The sequence below is a fragment of the Bidens hawaiensis genome, unplaced genomic scaffold, assembly GCF_021521415.1.
Source record: "Bidens hawaiensis isolate Kalapana, Puna unplaced genomic scaffold, B.hawaiensis_p1.1 tig00011610_1, whole genome shotgun sequence".
NCBI classification, from domain to species: domain Eukaryota; kingdom Viridiplantae; phylum Streptophyta; class Magnoliopsida; order Asterales; family Asteraceae; genus Bidens; species Bidens hawaiensis.
In genome coordinates this window covers 419,351-429,605 of record NW_027491906.1, presented here as the reverse complement: position 1 = coordinate 429,605, position 10,255 = coordinate 419,351, and the positions used below count along the sequence as shown (strand labels likewise).

The 10,255-nt window shown below is 33.4% G+C and overlaps 1 protein-coding gene across 1 annotated transcript; it reads left to right on the top strand.

The window, feature by feature from the left end:
- The first annotated feature begins 1,373 nt into the window (after window positions 1–1,373).
- LOC143538345 (uncharacterized) lies at window positions 1,374–2,518 on the top strand. The gene is made up of 3 exons (XM_077031923.1): window positions 1,374–1,698; window positions 1,784–1,990; window positions 2,057–2,518. The coding sequence occupies exons 1-3, from the start codon at window positions 1,612–1,614 to the stop codon at window positions 2,324–2,326; spliced, it is 564 nt and encodes a 187-aa protein (XP_076888038.1). The 5' UTR covers window positions 1,374–1,611; the 3' UTR covers window positions 2,327–2,518.
- Window positions 2,519–10,255: the final 7,737 nt, after the last annotated feature.

Here is a 10,255-nt window from a genome sequence, read left to right as displayed (position 1 = left end):
CAATAGACAACATCGTGATACATTGATAAAAATCGCCAAAGATTCTTATTACGGTGTTATAGAAGAAATTTGGGATTTGGACTATCATGGTTTCAATATTCCTTTGTTCAAATGTAAGTGGGTAAATAACCGTAGAGGCGTTCAAGTTGACAAATATGGTTTTACACTTGTCGACCTTGCAACTCATGGCTATAAATCCGAACCATTCGTTATGGCAAGACATGTCTCACAAGTTTTCTATGTCAAGGACCCGAGCAAACCAAGATACCACATTGTACTGCAAGGTAAACGGCGCATTCTTGGTGTTGATAATGTTGTTAACGAGGATGAATACGACCACTTTGATGATCTTCCACCATTTTCGGTCGATACTGAACCGGTTAATTACGAAAACTTTATGCACACCACAAACTTGCGTGATGACATCAATGGGGTTTATGTTGATGAAGGTTTGATATAACCAATTTATTAATATAATTTATTCTTATTTTTTAGTATAATAGCCTGTTTATTTTTTTAATGCAGAATAAACGAGAATGATGAAGATAAAAAATGGTGTGTTTGATTATCCATGTTAATGAGACATTGTCGATTGTTTGTATTATTTCATTTAAACATTTTATTTATCGTAGTGAGTTTATTAATTTTATATTTAGAATTTATTAACTTCAATTGAAAATTAACTTGAGTCGGTCTTGTATCAAATTAAGTCCTCCGGCTTATTCAAGCCGAGCTGAATCTTTGAACTTTCTATTCGAGCTCAAATTCAAGCTTCAGTAATATCAGATGAGCTGAGTCTACACCCTTAAATAATTTTACCCATTTCCCCTAATTTTTTTACCTATTCCCCCCCCCCCCCCCCCCCCCCCCCAGTTTTTACCTATTCCCTTCAAAAGAAATTTACTTCCCCTTAAATGTTTTTTTACCTATTTCCCCCAAAAGGTTTACCTATTCCCTCAAAAAGAAATTTACTTTCCCCTTAAAATATATTAACTTAATTAGTTAGTAGCTTCACTAATACAAAGGTTTTTAACAGAGCAGTTACAGCCAGCCCTAGCCTCCGCTGCCTCGCCGGTCGTCCTCTCCGCCCTCGTCGGTCGTCCTCTCCGCCCTCGACGGTAGACGCCAGACCCCGCCGCTCGTCCTCAATCACGCACCAGAGAGTAAGTTCATTTTTTCATTCTTGAAAATAAAATTGAACAACAATATTGAATAAAAGTCTCATCTTCTTCAATCCACTGCCATTGTAAAGTCTTCTTTTATTGTTTTTGTTCTTGAAAATCACAGCCCCTTTGCTCTATTTATATATTTGGGTTGGTGTGGTTGAGGATTTAAATATTGTATGTGGTCCCGGTATAATTAAGTTCATGTGTTGTTTGTCGGGTTATGATTCTTTCATATGTGTATTTGTCTTTAATTCACTTATCATATGTAGCATGGCAAAAAAACCAACCAAAGGTAAGAGTACGAAAAGAAAATCAACAACCAAGCGCGGCCCTGCTTGTTTTAAGAAGATACCCGATCAGAAGATAGCTATAAACTTCGATGAAAATAATCAGCCCACTGGTGATGACCCGAAAATAGTGGGACGTTTCAGGTCATTTCTATGGGATGAAGGTTCAACATCTCTTTCCATGTCATATTCAAATGTCCAAATTTGAGGATAAAGATTTTGATAATCTGTGGTTAGAAGTAAAGGTACGAATTATATTTTAAGTTATAAGAAATATAGAATACCTATAAATTAATTAATCTTTTTAACTTGATGTTATTTAAACTTTAGAAATATTGGATAATCGATACTGATGCCCCGAAAGCGTATATGAGGAAGTGGGCTATAAGACTTGGCATTAACTTTAGACATAGGCTTGCTAGAGACTATATATACAACGCAACACCCGATACCAAGAAAGCTTACAAAGTATATAAATTTATCGAAATTGAGGACTGGGAGGAGTTCTATAAACAAAGGACAAGCGAGGAATATCAGGTATTTTTGAGCTGTTTATTATTATTAGTAATTTTGAGTTAATAACAATTTGTTGATTGTGTGAAGGAAATAAGAGAGAAAGCTAAAGCTAGCAATGCCAAGAAAAAACACAAACTTCATGTAGGGCGCAATGGATGGAGTGGTATGAGAAGGAAGATGAAAACTGTATGGCCTCAACTTGAATCAAGCTACCCCGTACTTAAAGGAATACTAAACAAACGTTCAAAGTTGTTTATAATGGGTCACGCAACAAAAGACAAAGATACCAAGTTGTATTCACTTGATGATGTTGCAATTGAGAAGGCTGGCACTTTGGTAAATGATTATGTTATTTAATTATATGAAAATGAATTTAGTTTGATTTGTAATTATTATAGCTGAATGTTTAAGCATATCTTTTTTATAGAAACGAGTGGAGAAAAGTATGATAGCGGATGGGAGCTATTCTAAAAATAAGGAAGACCCGCTAGTTCGAGTTATTGGACCCGAGCATGGGGGACGATCAAGGACCTTATCCCAGATTATCGGTAATGACTGTGTGTGTTTCCTTCTAAGATTTGCATTATTATTATTATTTGTAATCTTTTTTAAATGTTACTTTGACAGGATTGCCTTAGATGTCACTAAACTGTTCTAATATTCGTATTCTCTGCTGCTTCTGAAATGTTGAACTACGTGGTGATTACATGTTATAGATTTATTGTATTATACTATTTATGTGGGAGTGTAGGAGTATGCAAAAAGTGATTTCTACTTTTACGCAAGTGATATTGATGGATGGATTAAAATACTATGATACTTGTCAGATTGACCAAAGTTGATGTGATTACATATTCTAGTCTTTGTTTACTATTTATTAAAGTTATAAACTTGATTTGCATCCTGTACACATATTATATATTTTCAAATCCTTTTTGTATTGTTTGAAAGTGGCTTTTTCTAGCAGTGTAATACTTATATAACATTCACAAAAGTAAAATCCTTTTATATCAAAACAAAACTTCTTAAATGGTGCTGATGGAACGGGCCAAAACGGGTGCGGGCCAGAACGGGCCAGCTTAAAAAAAGGTTATTTTGATTTATGTTAGAAAGAAGTTCAGGTCAAAATGGGTGTGGGTTAGAACGGGTGGATCTAAATAAATGACTTCTTTTCCAGAACACCTTAATGTTAATCCGCCTGGTGTGACCCGCTTTGCTATTTTCAGAACTGAAAGGCTGCCTAGTTTGACCTACCAAAATTAATAGTAAACCCAATGCAACCTGCCCATGAAACTGCATTTCTGTTGTAACTAATTACAAGTACCAAAATCATTATTAAATCTGTAATTTATTTAGCTCTTCATTTCTGAACGTCATAGCCATTATGAGAGCTTGAATTCATAGATAGCATAATAATCTGTAATTAATTTGCTTGTTATATTGTATTTATAGGTTATACAAAAGCTCATGGTGGATTGTTTCAGAATGTGAATCATGATAAAGTGTTGGTACCATAGGTGGATGCGAGACCTAATATACGAGTCGACTATCCACCTATTAAGGTAATATATTTATAATTTGCTATATTAAAATGTTATATATATTAAAAATGTTGAATGATTTTTCAGAGCCACACCAGTTGTGAGTTGTTACTAAAAGTGGGTGATTCACTAGAGAAAGTGGCTGATGGTATAGTCTGGCCGAGCACTGCTACAATTCTACATTGTAAAACAATAATTGAGGGTTGTGTCAAGGTTACGGTGGATGATGTCGTTGATGAATTTAAGACATTGAAAGTCTACAAAGTGGCAAGGACGAGTGAACTTAAACAAGTTGAAGAAATGGTTGACCAGATCGTTCAATGGCCAAGAGATGCGATAAGGGTATTTTTATATTAAAATATATTTTAGTATATCAGTATAGTAATAGTTACTATAATATTTTCTTTGTTAAATTGTAGCTTGGGAACCAAGGGGCACCTAGCTCATCTAGTGCCCCGAGAGTGGATGCTTCGCTACAAATAGATGATGATGATACCTCGGACACTTCAAGTTACCGTCCACAGAAGGTTGACCCATTTAATCTAATAATTATTTTTTAATTTAGTTTGATTTGTTCATATTATAACAATTTGTTTGTAAATTTAGGTTGATGAAGTGCATCATGGCTCATCACAATTCCATGACGAACACATGACGTCCTATCATTTGGTAGCCGACCCATTTACTCTTCTTTATATTGTTCCTTTGTTCGATTTTTCAACGATTTGTTTGTTTTTAGGTTGATGAAGACGACCAAAATCAAACGGAAAATCTATATCCTTTCAAAGACGGGTTTTAAAACGCGGTTAGTTTTCAAAAACTTGTTTATATATCAATTTGTATATATATAAACATATATTATTATATATGTACTAATGTTTTTATAATCGTATTTAGTTGTTATCCATGGACCAGCAACAAATCATATCATATGCTACCGTACGGGCACCCGAACCCGAGCTTGAGCCTGAGCCCGAACCACAAATTACTCTAGTAAATGATCCCGAACACGATAAGTGGGAAGATCCTGATTTGGAACCCATATTGGAAAAATTAAAGAAAAAAGCGGGTATCATTCGAGTTATGTTTGATCATTTACACAAATTTGTCGGTACACGCCATTCCATTTGCATTTCTTCACCTCAAGGGATGTACCCCAAACGAGTTGCAAATGCAATCCCATATTCAGAGTTGTTAAGAATATTTTCAAAGGAATGGCTTGATTTCAGCATTATACATTCGTTTACAATGTAAGTTATTATTGTTTAAATATGGTACAAAACATATTTAGTTATTTGGATATAATTTACTTAATTACTAACTTTTATCTCATATCTATATATTCAAGGTATTTTTTTCTCTTGCCCAAATCCGAATGCGCATTCCTTGATCCTAGCTGCATTAAAGGTACAGAATGTGACACAAATTCGGAGGCTGTTGTGGAACACATCAAAGAAATATTCAAATATCATGGAAACAAAAGATATTTCTTGCACCATTTGCTAACAGGTAATATATACGTTTTCGTCAATACATACGCATACATATATTCATATACATATAGTCATACACATACATATTTAATTGTTCATAATTTCTACTTTTTAGTGGTCATTGGACGCTTTTTATCTTTGAACCGGGCACCTCAACCACCTATATTGTTGATTCTTTAAAATGGGGGAAAAGTGAGGAGAACTACACCATATCGGGTCTAGCTGATAACGGTTTCGGGAGAAAATTTACATGGACAGTGGTGAATGTATGTTTTATACTTTTATATCAAGTTATTACTTATTACAGGTGCTTAAAATAATTAATTGTGAATTAATTGCAGTGCAACCAACAACAAGAAAGTTGGGAATTCGGCTATATGGTCATTAAACACATGCGGGAATTTGTGGAGACCATTCAATATAATTTTGTTGAAAAGGCAAGTGTTTTTTGCATAAATATATAAAATATCAACTTTTCTATTTATTTGTGTACATTTAGATAATTTTATTATTTTTTCAGTTATGGAATAAAGGAGGGATTACTTCTCATAAGGAAATTGACTTTATGGTCGTAGACTTAATGGATCATTGGATTAATAACGTGTTTGGAGTTTAACTGTTTGCGGGCTGGGCATGAACTTTCTAAAAGCGTCCCAAGGTTATCCCAGATTCTACTATTTTATGTTCATCTATATCTAAAGCGTAAAGTACAAACTCGCTTATATATGAGTAGGGTTTGAGTTTGATTAATTTCTGACTCAAATGCATATATATGAAGACTTTGGATATGTTGTTTTGTTAGGCAAGTATGAAGACTTCGGATTCGAATTTGCATTGCAAGTATGAAGATTGAATACGGCTCTTTCGGGTTGCAAGGATGAAAGTTAGAGTTTTTTGTACTGAATATTTGAAACATGATTTTTGTATTTGGATTGCATTTGTGGTACCTTGAAACATGAGTTTTGTACATTTTGAAACCTTTTTTAAATATATTATTTGGTTTTGCATCTATAAAATATTATATATATGTGTATGTAGATGCAGCTTGCAGCTGCATAAATTGTTTGGTTTTGTATATTGTTGTTTCCGGAAAATAATTAAAAAAAAAAAGAATTTAAGCTAAAAGGTGCGGTTATTTTATATGTTATAAGATGCGGTTTAGTTATTCAGATTATGATGTAAAAGGTGCGACTAAAAGATGCGGTTCAGATTAGGATGTAAAAGGTGCGGCTGTGAATATGCAGGTTAGATGATGCGGTTTTTTAAAAGGTGCGGTTCCTATATCTGAAGATTCGCATCTAGTTGGTGCGGTCCTAGAACCACACCTTTTGGCAAAATTCACCGCACCTTTTGGCTATTTTTGTAGTGGTGTTAACCGGTTGTACCATTTTTTAGCCCAATCCGGTACGAGTAAAAAACCGATGTTTAAAACATTGTCTGCAACCTAATCTGGAACTTTTAATTGAGACAAGTCGTATAAAAGCATATATGACATGTATTAATTAGTGGCAACCTCAAGATCAAAGAAATTCGTTTGTATATAATTCATAATTTAATTTTTATAAATATTTTTAGAGTTTTGTTCTTTATAAAGTATTAAAATAAAAGGTGGTTTAAACAAGAGGTAATGATGCTGATACTTGACAGACATGACCATAAAAGTTTCCTCGATAATTTACTTACGCCCTAAAAAAACAATAAATGTCAATAAAAGCATGTCACAGCCTCCAAATAAATGCATAAGTGCAACATAAAAGATTCCTCGATAATGTGTACCCATCATGAACATGAGTTGTTGAACCACTCAGCATCATCAAAATTTCACTTGCCAATCAATAATGTTTCCAACTTTAATGAGGTAATGCCTTTAAAGAATTATGCAATCTTTGTTTCATTTGTATGTAGAAGGACCACAAACTCGTGCCCAGCCTAAAAATCAGAAAACATATGCAGTCGGGGGAGACCATTGTCCATCATCCACAGGACCGTCAATTCAAAAATAGGGGATAGTGTGGCTGTACAAGAAGTGAGATGATGTGAGGCATCATTGTCCATCATCCACAGGGGCGCAGCTTAGAAGGGACCGGGACTGCCGTTTTTTCTGTTAATAGGGTAAATTTCGCGATTTTTTTCGAAAATTTTTATAGGTATTAAGCGCGGCCACTACCAATTTATTTTTCCTAAAAGCTACCGCTCACCAATTTTTTTAATATAATACCCTATCGTTTGATTTTTATTTTTTTTATAAAACCTAACGGTTTTTATAAACAAAAGTTATAAAAATTGTAAAAAACTTAGTTTTTAACAAAACTCAAATTTGGAGGGGCTAGCTGTAAATTGTTACATAATATAACTTAAAAAAAAATCAAACAGGAATTTTTAAAAACAAACGCTTTGCTTGGCTGCTTCCCTTCTACCTGCCTTCTTCCTTCTGAGTTCGCCATCGGCCCACCGCCATCCGCCACTCATCCACAGCCGCCGCTCGTGGCTCGTCCACGGTCCTCAGTCCATCGCAAGGTAATAGTTTATTTGCTCTACCTTTGTGTTGTTAAACATAGTTCAAGGATTATAAAATTAGGGTTTGTAATTGTGAATTGAGGATTTGAGGAAATTAGTCAATTAAGCTTGTAATGTTATTATATGGTGAAATTTTACTCTAACTTGCCATATTGTATCTTATTTGCCACTTAGGTCTAGTTTTTTTTTAAATGTCAGAACGATCGTTTTGAATTAATGAAAAAAAAATTAGATTTATAGATGTCAATTGTTTGATCTGACTCGACCCGAACCACTGACACGGCCCGAACCACAAAACTTGATGTGCTAAAAGTAGTTTAATAATTATTAACTAATTTAACTTAAAATAGACACTAAGTAATACTCTAGACTCTCTAAAACTCGACTAAACTACTAACCGGCAAGTGAACCGATCGACTCTAGTAAAACTAAGTAAGTTCGGATATCGAACCCACAAGACTCTTTAAATTACACTTATTAGCTAATTACACTCAACTACAGACACGACTTATTTATTTATATTTGTTTAGGGGGGGGGGGGGTTTAAGTAAAATACTAATTTAAAACTATTATTAGAAACTAATTTAAGAAAACAAGTAAATTAAACGAAAGCACAAGTTTGTTGATTAAATCAGATGACAATGTAAAACTACTTAGGCTAGAATCACCTAAGTTTTAGTTGTTAATTAACCAGAAAAATATTTAGTTATGGACTGGGATTGTAAAATAGACACTTAAAAAAACCCGAACAGGACCCCTAACCCTTCTCAAGAAGACACCTATGGGTTTCTAATAAGTTTTAATGCACACCAATATTAAAAATCAAGTTCATTACGGTTACCTAATTAATTGTGACTTAGTTCCTTTATAATGAAATCCTACCTTATAGCACGGAAATCAAAGGCAATTTAATAAATTTAATTGATTCAATAGACAATATTAAATAATCAAACCTAGACGGACTCTTTACAGAGAACTAAATCTAGCAAGATTAAATAATAAAAACCTATCAATAACCTAGCACCTTACAGTTATTTAGGTTAGTAGCACACTTAGGTTTATTTGATAAATATTATTCCTATGATCTTGTTGCAAATCGATCCTAAAATAATCAAGAACACAAAGTGATTGACCTAATAGCAACCTATCATATGACAAACAATAATCAAGGAAACTATGGAATAAAACTCATCAAGCAATCCTAAATATCTATATGCATCAATTTAATATAGTTAAACCTTTTACTAAATCATAAAAACAATAACGATAAATAATCCCAAGTCAAATCAAAACATCAAAGTAGGTTCATCATAAGCCTAAGTTGTTTATGCAATTTAACCTAGCATCTTAAGTTTGAACAAAACAATCAAAAAAGAATTCATGGTGAAAATAAATGAAGACGAAAGAAAATAAAGATAGAACCAGTATTCTTTGTCTTCAAACTATGAGCGCTTCACCGAATGATTCTTCAACTCCAAAGCCTTCAAAAGTTGCAATCCTAAGCCTTGGAACTGCCAAAATTCGTATGGCTCTTTAGGGTAATGTTTAAGGTTAAGTTTAGGGGTGCTTATATAGACTTTCAAGGCCCATAAACTTAAAATTCGTTGAAAATTCTGGAAATCTGAGCCCAAAAACTTAATATTCGTAGAAGATTTTGAAAATCTAAGCCCATAGTGCCATGTAAATAATATCAGCCCATATGATATTTCAATTCTTAACTGTGCCTTATTATATAGACATAAATAAAATAATTAATATATTTTCATTGGTTTTATGATTAAATTACTGTAGGAAACAATCAGAAATGTTACAATATTATTTGTTTCCTTATTTTAATTAAATTTCTTTCTTAATCACAAAAACTCACGAGATCTTTACCAAAATTACAACTTGATGTATTATAATTCAAATTATTTATTGTGATATGATAAAATTCATATTTTACCTCCTTTTACCCTTAAGATTTTTAAATTTCAAATATGAATTTATTAAAAGTAATTATTAGCCCAAAAACTATTCAGCATGTAGGAAATATTTATATAATTTTATGTATATTTTAGGGCTCATCACACCGACACGAACCGAATCACCGACTCGAAAATTTTTGGGTCCGTGACTTCGGTCACCGCCATGGCGAAGCCCAAGCTTCGCCACTGATCATCCAAGTTTGAGATCCCAAAGCAGAGGTGACGGCATTGGCAACGTTTGGACGAATATTTGTTGAAGGAAATCTGATTATCTTTTAGAAACCAACGAGCTTCCGACAGTTGATGACCATCGTTTTAGTCATGCAAAAACCTAATTAAACTATATAGATATAGTAAGTGGGGAATTATATCCATGACGATCATGTCATCAGTGTTACATGATTTATTTTACTATTTAAACTATAATTAACTAACTTAATTGGGCAACCAATGTCAAGCTGAATTTAAAGTCTTAGTTTTAGTGACGGATCCAGGAATTTTTTCCAGTGGGTTCACTATGTATAGATGCTCCGATTTCACATGACCGGATATAAAAATTTTCGGGTCGATTTGACAGCCTGGGTTGGGTAAGTTAATCACATAAAAAATATGATACAACAATTAAAAAAAGAAAATTTTGATTTTAATAATCCAAACTATTAACCATTGACCAATAATAATTCCAACTAACAATGTGATCGGTGACAATCCCAATTTTTAGTTTTGTTACCAATAACAATCCGGTTACTTAAATATTTAACAACGTTA

Coding starts and splice junctions, on each gene's coding strand:
- LOC143538345 (XM_077031923.1), top strand. CDS start 1,612: ATGAAGGTTCAACATCTCTTTCCATGTCATATTCAAATGTCCAAATTT. Junction 1,699..1,783: donor ATCTGTGGTTAGAAGTAAAG/GTACGAATTATA, acceptor TTTAAACTTTAG/AAATATTGGATAATCGATAC. Junction 1,991..2,056: donor GGACAAGCGAGGAATATCAG/GTATTTTTGAGC, acceptor GATTGTGTGAAG/GAAATAAGAGAGAAAGCTAA.